Source organism: Eutrema salsugineum, unplaced genomic scaffold (genome assembly GCF_000478725.1).
Source record: "Eutrema salsugineum unplaced genomic scaffold, Eutsalg1_0 scaffold_17, whole genome shotgun sequence".
Lineage (NCBI taxonomy): Eukaryota > Viridiplantae > Streptophyta > Magnoliopsida > Brassicales > Brassicaceae > Eutrema > Eutrema salsugineum.
In genome coordinates, this window is record NW_006256852.1 from 2380499 (window position 1) to 2397012 (window position 16514).

General features: G+C 34.3%; 1 protein-coding gene across 1 annotated transcript; it reads right to left on the reverse strand.

Annotated features, from left to right (window-relative positions):
* Positions 1-8894: 8894 nt before the first annotated feature.
* Positions 8895-10281, reverse strand: LOC18020488. The gene is made up of 2 exons (XM_006403224.2): positions 10085-10281; positions 8895-9367 (listed from the first exon to the last, which is right to left on the reverse strand). Exons 1-2 carry the CDS (start codon positions 10182-10184, stop codon positions 9174-9176), a joined length of 294 nt encoding a protein of 97 aa, XP_006403287.1. The 5' UTR covers positions 10185-10281; the 3' UTR covers positions 8895-9173.
* Between the last annotated feature and the right edge of the window lie 6233 nt (positions 10282-16514).

The window sequence follows — 16514 nt, forward strand, 5'->3', positions numbered from 1 at the left end:
GACGAGATACTTGACTCGGGATGCTTCCAAGTTCAACTAGTTGGTTAATGTATCAAAACATCAAGCAGTTTCATTTAACTTGAACTCAAGGCATGTTAATCTTCTCATGAAAGTATTAAGCATCTAAACTGATCCTCCTTCATACCAAAAATGTCTTTTGAGAAGCATCGAATCAATCAGCAATAAGAATCAGTTCAAAAATGTCATTTAAGAGAACGAACTATCACTCTCGTGATGAAAGACTCTTAAACCCATAACCGAGTGGTTCAGACATTTCTACGAACACTTTTGATGCGAGATATGTCTCAGATCTGAACCTCAAGTGATGTGCTTGGATCCAGCCTAGAGATCTCGTCGGTTAAAGAATGAAACATGCAAGACTAGACACCTAAACCCACTAATCTACCTTGAAAGCACCCTAATCTACTCGTCTAAAGCCGCTTAAACGACTACTCACTAATCATAACGAGCTCACTAAGTCCTTTGCAAGACGTGTAGCTGGTCATGATGAGGAGTTTAATGTTAGATGATCAAAGAAATAAAGAAAGAACAAGATTTCTCATGCAAAAGCGAGATATCGGATTAGAATCATCCAGTTTCACCAAAGAGGCAAGTTCTTAAAGCTAAAAACAGATAAGAGATAAGATGATTAGGTTTTTAGTCTCAAAATGTATATATAGCAAAGGTAAAGTGTCGCGGGTCAGCCCGGAACAAACCGGGTACTGAACCGCGTTCTTGGGCTGATGGGTGAGTGCCACGGTGTGTCGGAGAGTGAAGCCGAGGTCTTCATGTCGAGGAGCGCACGTGAGTCCAGATCCAAATGAAGATCTCGTGAAGAACACGGCAAGAACATGCATGAACCCTAGTCTTTGATCCATCTTCACGTGTGTGTTTTTGAGCAGCTTTGTTCTTGATTCTGGGCTTGTGACAATGGACCTCGGGATAAAATGCTGAGGTGCTTGGACGTCGAGGGGTTCGGGAGAACAGGGTCCGGCATGCACGCCGAGGTCGCTACACCGAGGTGCATGTTCAACACTTAGTCGTTTCCAGCTCTTTTCTTACGTGTGCATGCCTTGATCCCAACGTGCCGAGGTATCTGTACGAGGCCTAGCTCAGGATACTTCCAAAATATGAGCCTTGACTTGGCCGATGTCGAGGTAATGATGCCGAGCCCTGAAGAAACACTTAGCGCGTATCGCAACATATTTGGGCCCGTATCGACCATGTCGCCTTCCGGCGGCAGTAACTTTCGACCCACGACTCCGAATGCTCTGAGACCAGTTTCATAGTCAAGGTGACTCAATAAACTCGAACTTTGGTGAAGAAACCGTCGGAGCTTGGGTAGTGGAAGTCTTCCTGGACTTCACATCTTTGAACCGCATCGAAATCACCGGAAAATAAGCTGTTCGGACCGATGTGAACTCCGGAGACTTTATCTTTCAAACCACTCGTCCGAGTTGAGCGATCCCTACTGTTCTGAAAAGGTCTTTCACAGATTTCAAACTTTGATGAAGACCGGGTAAGCTGATTTGGTCCGGAAAGGCTCCGTCCGCCGTGACCTTTGTACTTCGCCGTTCAGTTCTCGGATGCGCGTAATGTTGATGTATCTTCCGGAAGCTGTATCTTTCTCCCTACTGGTCCGAATTGGATGATTCTAACTGTTCTGGGATCTTTGTTTTATTATCTCCAACTTTGCTGAAGACCCCGCCAACTGATTCGGACCGGAAGGTTCCCCGGATTTCTGATCTTTGAATTGCGCAGACAATGACAGATTTTGGTCGAGAAAAGTTTCCCGCGGTAAGAAAAATGACCGAGGGCTGTGTACCGCGGTGAGCTTTTTGGTCGTAAAAATTCTTTCGCCTCGGCCAAAACTCGACCCGCGGTATTAACGCCTGATCTTCGACCCAGGCTGACTTTGGTCGATCGGTACGGACTTTGGTCGGTGCTGAACGATCGGTAAGCTTTTTGGTCGGTAATGAGCGATCGGTAAGGATTTTGACCGAGGATGAGCGATCGGTAAGGATTTTGACCGAGGTTTCTGTCCGTCCGGTACGCGATTTGGCCGAGAAATTCCTCCAAGCGGTTCTCTGCTCCTCTTCTTAAGTTCCAAATGACTCCCAAAGCACCTGATAAAGACCTCAAAACATGCAAAACTCTTTGGGACCTAATGCAAGCCCTAAATCCTATTTTCATGCCTAAAGACTCAATTTACATGGGAAAGCACATGATGAGGACTCTAAAATGCACTCTAAATGATGTAAAATATAGACATATCAGAGAATCATGTTAAAAATCAAAATTCTTTTTCCTAAAACCTAGATGTCATTCGAACATGGGGTCCCTTTGGATTACCGTTTCACCCAACTAGGTGACTACTCAGACATGGCTGAGGTAGACATCATCATCGGTTTTGAACTACGAAGAAGAAAAATAAAAGAAGCAAAGTTGCAGAAAGACTTGTCTTATTGAAGACAGTATGGCGATGAAAAGCTTCTACAGATGCATAAAAATAAAATCTAAAACTATAAATGAGTTCTCTCTCAAGGAGAAGAAAGAGAATCCCTTACAAAAGACCTAAAAATGAGTATTTATAGTGTTTCTCCAAGTCTTGGGCGTCTAGGGCTTGTAAAATGAGTGCAGGAAGTGTCTTGGGCCTTATTTTGACTCCTGAGGTTCGGACATAGGTCCACCGGGGGTGAAACCTCCTGAGCCACGGTGGGAAGAAGCCTGGTCGCGGGTGAAAGCACTTGTGCTTGACTGGGCTTGTGTTGATCGGCCTTCAGTGCATTGATGATATCTTGAGATCTAACCGTTGGATTGATTTAATTCCAAATGTGTTGGAAAGCTGGTTGTCTCCTTTATAATGTCTCCAAATTTGGGGATGATCAGACAGTGAGAAGGTCTTCTTTGGTTGCCAACTTCTGACGGCCTGAATTTATCCAAAATTGTAGTTTTGCTCCAAAATGCACTCCAAAGTCCCAAGTTTCCTGAAAAGCCTTTTAAAACTCCAAAACATGGAAAACACTTATAAAACCTTTAAAACTGAGTAAAAACACCTGCATAAGATATTGAAAGTGATCCATAAAAGTGGTCAAAATCAGTTGTACATATAATATTAAATAAACACTCCAAAATAAAAAGTTTGCTTATCATTCAAAAATATTTTAAGTGGTCATATAAAGAACATTATGGTAGTAGTTTAATTGAGTAATTTGGTATGTGATTTGTAATTTATAAATTAGTAGCTGTGAATTTATTATTTATTCGATATATATATATATAGAAGTTTTGCTTTTATAGACAAACACCATCAAACCTTAAATTTAAGGTTTGACCAACTTAAAATTTGAAGTCTTTTTTGGAGATTCCATAATATAGAAATTATAGTAAAAAAAAAATAATTTTTTCTGTATCTAAATCAAATAAAATGAGTGTATGTTTATAAAATATGAAAATGATAAATTTTGGTATAATATATATATATATGTATATTTATGAAATAATAATTGAGATAAAAAAATCTGACTCAAATATCAACATTCACGTTGTTGAAATCTTTCAACATAGTGTATGCCACATCACCTTATCTTTTTCTTACAACATTCATTGCAGTACAAAAAAAATATCAATTGTTGTAATAAAGTTTACAACATGCCACTGTAAAACTATGTATGTTGGTTGATAGTTACAACACTCTGCATATCATTGTTTCTTTCTTCCACAATCTCTTCTCTTTCTTCCACATCATAATTCAATACCCATTCAAATTTTACTTTCTACAATGGTTTTGTTTAATAAAATTATAACATTCTATCCCACTAATTTTATTTCATATTTTTATTTTCTCTTATGTTTTGATTTTTGTGATTACATATTATTAATAATAATTATCGATAAAGTTCCAACTCTAATTTTGACATATCATCTCTAACTAAAATTCAACACACCACAGTAAAGGTTTCTCAACTGTTGACAAAAATTATCAACAGTTGAAAAAACCACCATTATAAAGAGTCTAAGTAGTTTAAGTTATCAACCAGAGGTGAATAGCATGATTGTAAATATATACTAAGGTAATTTCAAGAGGTCACATGATCAAGTGGCAACTGAGATGAGTAAAAATGTTAAAGGCTTTTGGACTTATTTGGCCTATATTAAACATTTTGTTTTCTAAAAAAAACTCTTCACTTTTGTCCTAGTTCTTTTTTTTTTTCAAATATCATAATAGTTGTGGTTTTACAAAAGAGTTTAACCTAATATCCTGAGACCTTGCCAAAAAATGTAAATAAAAATCAAGGAAGCAAAATAAGTTGAGTAGGAGGAGCCCTTAATCGAAACCACATAACCATTAAGTTACAAAAGTGTTGTCAATGTCTTCTAATGGTGATCTGATGCTAAGAGAATCAAGAGTTACTTCTAGCTTCACGTTTTAAATTTATAACCCTAAATATCTGCAAGTGCACAGATGTTTGGGGATGATCAGACGGTGGTAAGACCTCCATTTGTTTCCAAACTTCCGACGGTCTGAACTTATCCAAAGTTGTGTTTTTTGCTCTCAAGTGCATCCCTTTTGTTAAAATATCCTGAATACTCTTTTGAGGCTCTAAATCATAGAAATCGCTTAAAAACTGAGTAAAAACACCAACTTAAAATATTAAAAGTGATCCATAAAAGTGGTCAAAATCAGGTGTTATCAACTCCCCCAGACTTAGACCTTTGTTTGCCCCCAAACAAAAATCGAAGTTAGGAAAGAGGTTTGAAAGATGCAGGAACTAAACAGTATCCCAGTGCCACGTTTCTAAACTAAAATCAATCATTATGCTCAAGTCAGGTATAGTTAGAAAGTTCTCACCAAAATACAGGCATAACTAGTCTGTTGATCCGTCATACGAAAGTCTAGACACTTAAGCCTATTTTTCAGTCAACTAGCTCTAAACATTAATTCAAATGTTCAAGTGGTTCTCATCAAAAGGACTTTAGTAAAGCAAATCAATGCTAGGTATTCAAAAATGGCTTTCTAGGGGTGAAGTTCTTAGTGTTTAGGGTTACCTTTTCTTGGAGAGACAAGACATTATGCAAAACAGCAAGAGGAGATGAAGCTGTTGATATCAATATTTTCCAGTCATATTCCTCTTGCCTTAAGGTTTCTGATCTCCTTCCTTCAAGGCCTCTCCATCACTCCCCCAGACTTAGATTTTTATCCAGGTTTTAAAACTAATACTCACAGATGAATACTTGTAGCATTTGCTTCAAATGATTTCGGCCATCCTAGACTCTTTTAGGCTTTCTGTTTTCCTTTCTTTTCACTCTTTTATTTTTTTTTTTTTTTGAAAAAAAGGAAAATGCCTTTGAATGTAGAGTCTTAGAGCATCCTCCACGCACATCTCTTAAGCATCTTTAACAGAAATTTATTAATATAAAAATTGAAGTGGATTTTGTAAAATACAGAAACGTTTCTTATTTAGGGACATTTAGAAACGTTTCTTCTGCCACATGTCAGTTTTTAATTAGTCAGAAAACAAATTCTTCCTTTCTCTTTCTTCTTTCTTCTCTCACCAATTTCTCTATCTTTCTTTCTCTTTTTTATATTCTTCAAATTTAATAATAAAAAAATCAAGAAGAAACCTATTTAACGTTTCAGCGTTGCGGATGGTCTTAGGAGGCACGAAAATTACCTTTGAGTTCAAGCTTTTTGAGGCACCATTAAACTTTGATAGATTCTTGATACTTCACTTTCCCAAATTCCTTCAATTTTTCTCTTGAGTGACTGAAACTATGTTGTTCCTTCCTCTACGGCGTTTTTGCACATATCTGTCGATACAAACAAAAGAGAGAGTGCATGAAGTTTGAACATAAAGGTTTGGGTAAAGGGTGTGGTACCAGTTAAAGATGAACTGGCCATCTAGGACAACAAAGAGTGGTAACAATAAGGTGAAGATGTCCTAGATGTATATCATGATGCCTGCTAAAACCAATGATGAGAAGATTAGATGTCAAGATTAAGTTCAAGTAAAATGAGTTAGTGTATCCTGGTAGAAAATATCTCCATGAATAGAAATCTTCTGGTGAGAGTTCGTAGTGCAAGTACTCTAGCTACCGCCTAGTCTAGTACTATCCACAAAAAGAACTAGCATGTAAAGTCTAGAAGCACATGGTTTTGTTTTAGGCGTTCCTGTTTTGAAAACCTGTTGAAAACTTTTTATGAAACACAAACTCAAAACAAACCAAATTTCGTTAATAAATGATGAACATCCTCCTCCAGACTTAAATCACACTGCCCCCAGTGTGAGAAATCTTTGAGAGGACATGAATAATGATGGATTGAAATTTGGCATGTTTAGGTGTACTTACCTGGCTATATTCCGCGGCTCCTGATGTGATTTCTGGTCCGTGATTTTTGTTCACCTTTTGTTCGTTCTTCGCTTAAAAACCTGAAATAACAGAAGACAAAAAACAAAGCAGCAAAAATAAAAAATGCAAATCAAAGGGGATATGTAAAATACCAAGTGGGTTGCCTCCCACTAAACACTTGCTTAAAGTCATTAGCTTGACTTTGATGATGGTTTAGCCTAGTGGATCTGCCAAGAGCATTTATTCTCTTCCTTCTTCTTCTGTGAGGTATGGTTGCCTCGCACAAATGTATCTCTCTTCTTACCCCAAAGAATGTGTGCTCTATACAGTTTGACTTCCTTTACTGTTACAGGTCCATACTATCTTGATCGTAACTTTCCTGGAAAAAACTTAAGGCGAGAATTGAAAAGAAGAACCCTGTCATTTGGAGCAAAAGACCGATGTATGATCATTTTGTCGTGATACGCCTTCGTCTTCTCCTTATATATCTTGGAATTTTTGTAGGCATTATGGTGGATTTCTTCCAACTCGTGTATTTGAAGCATTCTTCTTTCTCTTCATAGATTTCGTAGATTACCCCGTATAATTATCTGTAGTTTAGTCTTTTTTGGAGCGTTACCATATTGTATGATTCTTTTGTTCATATATGCATTCTCTCGTAGATTAGATTTTTTTTTGTTAATATTCACATAATAATAATTATATTGTCTCGTAGATTTTTTTTCATATATGTATTTCCTCGTAGATTTAATTTTTTTTCTCATATTCACATAATAATAATTATATTCTCTCGTATATTTTCTTCCCAAATATGCATTAGAAATTTTTTTCTAAAATATATTTTAGTCCAAATTATTATTATTTAAGATCTGCAAATTTGGTTTATAAAATTTTCTATGGTCTATTCAATTAATATCTAAGATTTAGTTATACAATATTTTACAATTTTTTTTTTGTAAAATACTCTGTAATATTTTATAAATTAAATTTTATTTTTATAAATTTTTACTCAAATAATAATATAGAGATTATATAACAGCTTTCTTGTGAGGGTACATTAAATATTATAGAGCCACTCGCAGTCATGTGGAAATCCCGAGGTCTATTCTATTTGGTAAAGAGAAACCAGAAACTCCATGATCTCTACTTTAAACTGACGTAGAATATCGATACTTCTTTCAGAACTCAAACTGAAATTCTTTAACAAAAAAAAAAAATACTCAAACTGAAATTGACCACAATTTAAAGTTTGATACGAATAAAATTATAAGAGAATCACACGAAAAGATATATATATATATATATATATATAATTGACTTTTATAGAAAAGCCAAAATTAGTTAGTTACACTTAAACAAAAAATGAATCGTCATTAATCGTTAGGTGAAATGTCTACCCATAAAAAGGAGAAAAAGCAATCACATCATCACACAATACTTGTTGATTAGTGATTACTACTCTTATAAAGACCAGAAGTAGCCGACACATATATGGCAACAAACACAGAGTAAACGTTAACTTTATTTGGACATCAGTATCTAACCAATTGATTCTAACATTTCATCTTTCTATATGGATTCGTTTGTTGAAATTTTTTTTTTTTAATAATGAAAAATTTCATTGGCCACAACAACATTGGAAATCTCATCTGTTTAATGGAATAAAGGTGTCTTTTTTTTCCTACAAAGAGAAATATTAAAGATTCCAATTTGGATACCACTATTATTCCTTTTCCTAGAAAAAACCTTTGATTTAAATTTTTTAATTAATTTATCATTATCCTCAAGAATGTATACTTTATCCTCCATTTATTTCAATATAAATGTTATTGTTTCTTTATAATAAGAGACTTTTAAATTTATATTTTGTTTAATTAATTTTGACTCTGTTTAAATTAGGTATATGTGACAAGAAATTGCACTAAGTTTTAAAGACGAGATTTTCTTTTAAAACAAACAAAATTAGTTTCTATTTTGAACCAAAAAAAATTAAATTTAAAACGACACTTATATCAAAGCGAATGAGATGAAGAAAATCCAGTTTTATGATATTAATATTATAAGCCATGTAGTAGAAAAACTTTTACATGGAGACTAGTTACCTAAATTTCTTAGCTATATTTTCAAGTAATTGATCGATCCTTCGTTAATTAAGCAAGAACTAATAAATATTTTAAGTAGTACAATATTATTTTGGTATATTTAAATGTATTTTCTATATATATTAAAAATATTCTATTTAATTAAAAAGATTTCTTTATAATGAATACCAATTCTGTTTCATAAAACTCAGGTTTTGTTCTGGTAATTAGGTACAGAAATTTTGGGGAATTTGGTTTGTTTTAGTTGGGTAATTTCCCCAGTTTTGGTTGGGTAATTTCCCCGGTTTTAGGTATGATATCTAACATAAACCTTTCTCAAAATATTTGTGGGCGTCTAGGGTCCAAGAGCAATTTTCGTAAAGCGGAACAAAAACCATTGAAAGAATATTTCAAAGAATTTGAACTAAGTCAAGTTTGCTGTTTTTTTTAGTGAATGGCAAAACCAGAAAACCATATAGATGAACATAGATGTATCCAAACTATCTTAAAACAATTGTTTCATATATACAACACTCAAGTGATAATAATACTCATATAATATATATAGAGGCATGATATGGAACATAACAGCAGCTAAAACTGTGCAGCCTCGGATTTTCTTATTCGCCAAATATGTCAATTACCTCACCACATTTGCAGGGGACCCGTCAAGGCTCTCTCAGTTACAACGATGGTTTTGGAATGTTTTTGGGTTATATTTTTTTTATATATATATAATAATCAGAATCTTTGGCAAAGATATGAACCGATCAGTAGATTCCAACAAGCTTTCTTCCTTTGTTGGATCCGTTGTTGGATTCGAGCGCCACGTGTTGGTGTTGGTGTCTGAATTTCGTTCTTGTGCAACAGATTCCACATGATGTGTATGTCTTCGTACTCGCAAGAACTCACGTCGTTCTGTAGCCTCAAGAGTCCTGCAACACACAAAGACCATTACTCAATATTTGTTCAAGAACAAGAAGAGAAATTTTTTTTTTATTATTTACTTATTTGATAGCCTAGGTGAATCCTAAACCTTGTCGAAACTCAGACAAATCACCAAATTTATACAAAAATCAGAGTATTTTTGTCATTTAATATGACTACCGTGGCTAAAAAGGCTACAATGGATAAATGAATACCAGAAATACTCAAAATACAATTATATTCACAAAATATTATGTATATTTAGATTTTGAAAGAACCAAATTATTCAAAATGAAAATTATAACCAAGAATTTAGTTTTTTGCGGATATTTTAAATAGTTCTGGTAAAAAGTATCGGGTAGTTCGGGTAATTACGATAGTTTGAGTATACAGTATTTGGTTTAAACAACTTCTAAAAAAAAAAAAAAAAAATCTTGAAATTTAATCTGATACAAAACACCACACGATTCACTTTAAGATCTATATTCCAATCCAAACCAGGTTTAGCTTGTAAAGTTTTTTGATAACTCAAAGAATCTCTTTAGCAAAAAATCTTCCACCGACAGTTTCCATAGATGAGAAAATTGATGAATCTTGATCTCACTCTGATGAAAAATATCAGAGGAGTTCATTTTCGTTATGATTCCCCCTTAAAGCGATGAAAACAATATCAAAGAAGGTCCAACAAGCCGCCGGAGAATTTACGGTGTAGGATCGGAGCTTACCGCTATGACGGAATCCGACGCGAACGGTGAAACGATTCCAGATTCGCCGCGTGGGGAACGCCATCGTGTTCCACCACTCTCTCCATCTCACGCCGGCCATTTGAGCTTGTGAAGAGAGAGACGAGAGAAGAGAGAGGAGAGAGAGACGAGAGAAGAGAGAGGAGAGAGAGACTGTAGAACAAACCCAACTCCCAAAAACTGACGTTACAAGCAATAGCTTCAATTAAATAAACGGTGAGATGGCTGTATTTTTAATTTTATAATTTGGTCTCATTAAAAACTTTTTAACGAAAATGAAAAATATCAGCCGTGCATATTTTCTATGTTATAATCTTATTAACTCCAAACATTATATCAATATTGAATTAAAATAGTGAAAGAACTTTGTGGAGTTCCAATAAAGAAATTTCGTCCCCTTTTCTAATAGGACAAGATAAAATATTCTTAATATTTGATTGATAGGTAATTTGCTTAGATCCAATTCTAAGAATTTGAATAACAGTAAAATTGTGGACTAACATAAATACTAAAGGAAAAATTATAAAGACTATAATTTAGAATTTTGAAGCAGATCAAATATCCCAAATTTAGTGAATATCTTGGTGGAAACTAGTTTGGTTTGGTGTAGTGTTTAAGGTAAAATTATTTATTGTGAATATAGATATAACCGTTTGTGGTAGATCTTTATAAACATGTAAAATTGTTGATGAAATTATTTTCGTAATTTGTAATAGATAATCATTTAGATGACAAAAATGACTTTCTAAAAACTATATATTCATTTAGTTCCATGAAAAAAATATTCAAAAAATTACAGTTTGTAAAAATCTTATGTTTTTATTTTTGATAAAATATTAATTAACTTTTGAATTTTTGTGATCATTTATATTTTACATATTGTTTCACTTTAAATTTGTGTGAATTTTTTCAAAGTAAAACAAAAAGAACTAAAAATGTTTTTCAGTTAATTAATTTTATAGTTGAGGAAGTTAAAACTTTTAGGAGCAAGCAACTGTCTCTATGCTTCCGGTATGCTGATGTCAGTAACCTCAATTAGATTTTCGCCACGTGTCAGAATCGATGTGGGTCATTTTGTCGAATACCTTTGATTACGACAATTATATATCAAACTGTCGGTAGATCTTAATTATATCAACGTGGGGATCTACTGATGGCTTTAGTTTTCAAAATGATTTTTTAATTCATTGTATGTGGAGAAATGAGGAAAAACAAATATCTGGTGTTTTTTTTTACGGCAAACATCTCGTGTTCAAATTTTGCTAAAGAAAATGACAAAAGAGAGAAAAAGACGAGTACAAATATATGTGAAGAAAAAATTGATGTTTTTATTTTATAATTGACCACTATCAAAGAGGACGTTTATGATTAAAGCAAAAGTACCTAAATCATGGCCTAAGTTCGGTTTGAAATGCGAATTATGTGGTTAATCTCATACAAGTTCTACCTAATCATTTTTGGATTAAATTGCAAAATATAAATATAGATGAATTTGCATAACAAAGATGAGTTTGCCTAACAACCAAAAAGAGGATCTAATGCCAACAAAGGTTTATCAACTACAAGGATTATGTGGAGATTATGATTTATGGAAGAGTAAAAATATTCCACTCTACCAAAAGAAACACGTCCCTTGAAGAACAACGGTTGTAATAGCAAAGAATGATGCTAGACTCACAACAATTCTTTGATAAGGCTGTGATCACTACTCAGCAACGTACGTCACGACGACATGCGTTAACACGTAATACATGGCCTCCATCAAATTTTTTTTATCGATCTCCTTTCATCTTTCTATTCCCCCGGCCGGTAGTTTCTGCTCGTCTCCTCTTTCTTCCCCATACTCACCACCGCTGCTGCTCAGGAGTCTTCATCTACTTCTTAATCTCTGCCTCTCCGGTGGTTGGCGCTCCTCGCCGCCGCCGGAGAGGCCTCTGTCCTCTCTAGTTTAGAAATGCCTAGGTGTTGCGGTGGGCTGGGCTCCGGTGGTCCTGCGTGGAGGCTCGAGAGAGGAGTGTGGCGCTTGTCAAATCTCTCGATTAGTCCTCCGGTTGAAAATCCGGTGGCGCACAGTGTGTTGGATCTTTGATCTAAGTGTGTCCGCCGTGTCTCTCACGGTGGTGTGGTTAGGCAGTTGGTGGCGCGTGGTGTGGGATCTCTGAGGACGGATCCCGGCGTGTTCTCAGATCTGGTTTTCTCTCATCGCCTTGGGCTTTCCGGAGCTGTGGCATCCTTTAGCGTGACCTTTAGGTTAGTCCGCATCGGTGACATTTTCAAGGCGGTGGCTTCTTGGTGGTTCTGAGCATTGGAGGCTCGCCGCTTTAGTGTGGCGTTTGTTCAGATTTCATCTTGTTTCGTCTCTGGTGGCTCCTTATTTTGTCGTTGATGGGTTGTTTGCTTGTTTCTCTCGTTGGCATGTTTGTTTCTTTGGTGGTGTTGGATTGAGGTTTCTTAAAGTTCGGTTTTGTGTCTTGTTTGTCTTGTTTTCGGAGAAGGTAGTAAGGCTGTTGAGCTGTGAAGTTGTTTGTTTAGTGCTAGTGACATCGGGGAAGTATCTTGGTAGCGTGAACTTGCTAGTCTTCGCTTGATAGTTAGTGTAGTCTCGTCTTAGTGCCGGATCTTTGTTTGTTGGTTGACCGTCGAGCCATAGACATTGAGGACAGTCTTCGTTCGGGCCTCCTCTGACTCCGTAGAGGAATGGCTCTTTTTCGTGTTACCGAATGAAACAGCTTCCGATTTGCGAAATAGGCGGTTCGCGGTCCTTTCTTTTGGGATCTCCTTTTGATCTTGACTTGGTCTCATCTTTCCCTCGGGCGTTCAAGCACTTTATCGCTACTTGACACTTGTTGCTTCATAGCTTTAGTGTCGATTCAGTACCGATTGAATTTGCTTCCATGTTTTCTCTCTTTTTTTGCCATGAGACTAATCTTTTAGGTTGATCAATTGTTTTTAACAATTTGTAACACTTAAACTTTATTTTCAATGAAATATTTATAATTTGGCAAAAAAAAAACACATAATACATGGAGAACACCGATGAAAGAATGGTTCAAGTGCAAGTATGATGGATCTTCTGTCACACATAGAAGAAGGTCCAAAGCTGGTTGGATAATTAGGACTGATCAAGCCATCAAGGAGTATATATAATTAAACAACATCATCAATCATTGCTATGCAGAATTGTTGGATTAAAGTATTCAAGAAGGTTATTTTTGAAGGTGATTGCAATAATCTAGTTAGTTTTCTTACAAGAGAATCGCTGAATTTTTGGTGTTTTCAATTGGATAAGAGAACTATGGCATTGGAGTAAAAAGTTTGAAGACATTAAGTTTCAATGGATCTCAAGAGAAGGAAATGAATCAATGGCCAAAATGCCATAATTTGGAAAAGAAAAATCTTAGGTGCCATAACTGAGTCTGGATGCCATAAACTATGTATATTCCCAATTTTACCCTTAATGAAAGATTCTTGTGACATTTGTGAAATTATCCAAATTTGTTATTGTTTAAATAATTTTAATTGACACTAATAATTAATTTTTAAAATTTCTGGTTTTTTTTCTTGAGCTCATTTTGTTTCCCGATAGTTTGTTGTCAATGAATCTGAAAACCAGCTAAATTCATCTTTTTCGTCGAATCCTTGTCTTCGTCTCCTTTTCCTCTTCCTCTGCAATTAATTTATTGTTCTTATCTCCTTTCTCCTCTACCATTGTTGAAGCTTTAAATCTGGGTGATTTGTTCTTATTTAGGGATTTAGGGATTTCACAATTTAGGTATTGGATTTGTGAAAATTATTTGTTTCAGTATGCAAATTGGATTGGTAACCAAGTTTTATGTGATTATTAGGTCTTTGCATTGGTAATTTATGGAGTTTAGTTGTTGAATCTCTGTGATTTTTAGGTAGATTAGAATTAGAATCCGAGTTCATCACCAAATCTGCAGAAAATGACAACTAGTACAAATGGTACAACTAAGAGATAAAAGACAACTGGTACAAATGATACAACTAAGAAATAGAAGACAACTAGTACAAATGGTACAACTATGAGATAGATAACAACTAGTAAAAATATGTATAACTAAAACAATTTGAATAATTGCTAATTGAGAATTCTTTTATTCTATTTTCAAGAGATAATGAGCATCAACCACACAAACATTTCAATGGATTTCAAGAAATTTTATCTATGTTATATCATTTACTATCTCATATTTAGAGCATATAACTTATTTCATCTATATTATATTGTTAATCATGTTATGAAACAAAAGAGACAAAATATATGATTTTACATAATTTGTAATATGAAAACCTCTTAACTGAAAATTAATAGTTGAAAATCAATGTAAACGCTAAAATCTCAAAAGAACAACTATTAAATTTTCAGACAACTGGACAATTAGGTACAACTATGTACAAAAATTGACTATATACATAGGTGCACATGTTTCTTTGACAGACATCTGTACACTTAGGAAAGTCAATCTAGTATAGAGGATTTCATTTTTGGCTGAGAATGCTTTCAGGATAGAAATTAACAAGGTACAACTGGACACTTGTACAACTATATGTAATTCTTTAATTAGAAAATAATAATAATAAAATTATAAAAATCAAAAGAAAGCATTCAGTTAAAAATGCAAAAAGGTTAAAAACTATAAGGAATAGAATTAAAAAGATGGATAATATGAAATAATCATTTTTCTAATACATATTATTGGTTTGACATCAAACACCTTTTATGATACAAGGAAGACTTTGATAATGTTAACAATTTTATGGTGGAAAAGATGCAAAATTATGATTTTGCATAAATTGTAGTATGAAAATGTTGTAAATGGACTATAGTAGTCAAAAATCATGTGGACAACTACAAAATAATAATTTATATCAAGGGACAACTGGAAAAATGCTAAAATCGCCGAAGGACAACTATGAAGAATTTTGGACAACTGGACAATTGGGTACAACTATGTACAAAATTGACGGCGCACGTGACACTTTGACTGCGCACATGTCTATTTTTGTCGAGGCTTAGCTTCGTGGATGTGAATAAGCAAAGGACAACTGGACAAGTAAGGACAACTATATGCAACTCATTAATTTTTTTAAAAAAAAAATTAAACTAAATTAAATATATAAAGAAAGTATATACTTAAGAAATACAAACACGTCTTAAAGTATAAGGAACAATATTAATAACATGGATAAAATGAAAATTTCATTTTCCTAATACATATTATTGATTTCACATCAAACATCCCTTATGATACAAGGAAGACTTTCATAATGTTAACAATCTTTTGATGAAAAAGATGCAAATTTATGATTTTGCATAATTTGTGTCATGAAAACCTTGTAAATGAACTGCAATAATCGAAAATCATGTGAACAACTACAAAATAATAATTTATATTAAAGGACAACTGGAAAAATGCTAAAATCGCCAAAGGACAACTATGAAGAATTTTGGACAACTGGACAATTGAGTACAACTATGTACAAAATTGACGGCGCACGTGGTACTTTGACTGCGCACATGTCTATTTTTGTCGGGGCACGTGTTCTTTAGCTTAGTGGATGTGAATAAACAAGGGACAACTGGACAAGTAAGGACAACTTTATGCAACTGCTAATTTTTTTTAAAAAAATTAATAATTAATTTAATTAAACATATAAAGAAAAATTTTGGACAACTGGACAAGTATGGACAACTATGTTCAAAATTGACGACTTACGACGCACATGTTATTTTGACTGCGCACATATTTTTTTGTCGCCAAAGGATAACTATGAAGAATTTTGGACAACTGGACACTTAGGTACATAGTTGTCCAATTGTACTTAAGTGTCCAGTTGTCAAAAATTCTTAATAGTTGTCCTTTTGCGATTTTAGAGTTTCTGTAGTTGTACCTTGATACAAATAATTATGTTGTAGTTGTTCATAGGATTTTTTTACTATTGTAATGTATTTACAACGTTTTCATAATACAAGTTATGCAAAATCATATTTTTTTTTTCATCATAAAATTGTTAACATTATCAAACTATTCAAGCTAACATCTCAAATACAGCCAAAAATTCATAATGGCTAACGCTGATGATGTGATGTGAAATCAATTAGACCACACATGAACCTGTTTCTTGTGTATACGTCCTAGAATAAAGCTTCAGCAACAGCGTTTCTTCTTTGCTTTGAGTTCTTCCCTAAACAAGTGCGACTACTCTCATCTTCTTTTGGAGGTCCACTGTTTGGTGTTATCTTAGCTAAGCATTTCCCAGTCAATATATTGCTGATATTGATCGCTGCACCATTAATAAGCCAATAAGTGAGAACTGTTGGTTTAAAGGGTATGTATCTCAATGTGGAGACCTGCATTTACAAATCTGAAACAAACCTTTATCAAAAAAC

Bases quoted from the DNA above. Each gene is read 5' to 3' on its own strand.
- LOC18020488 (XM_006403224.2), bottom strand. From the start codon at position 10,184: ATGGCCGGCGTGAGATGGAGAGAGTGGTGGAACACGATGGCGTTCCCC. The intron at 9,368-10,084 runs GTAAGCTCCGAT...TGTGTGTTGCAG, and splicing joins CGTCGGATTCCGTCATAGCG to GACTCTTGAGGCTACAGAAC.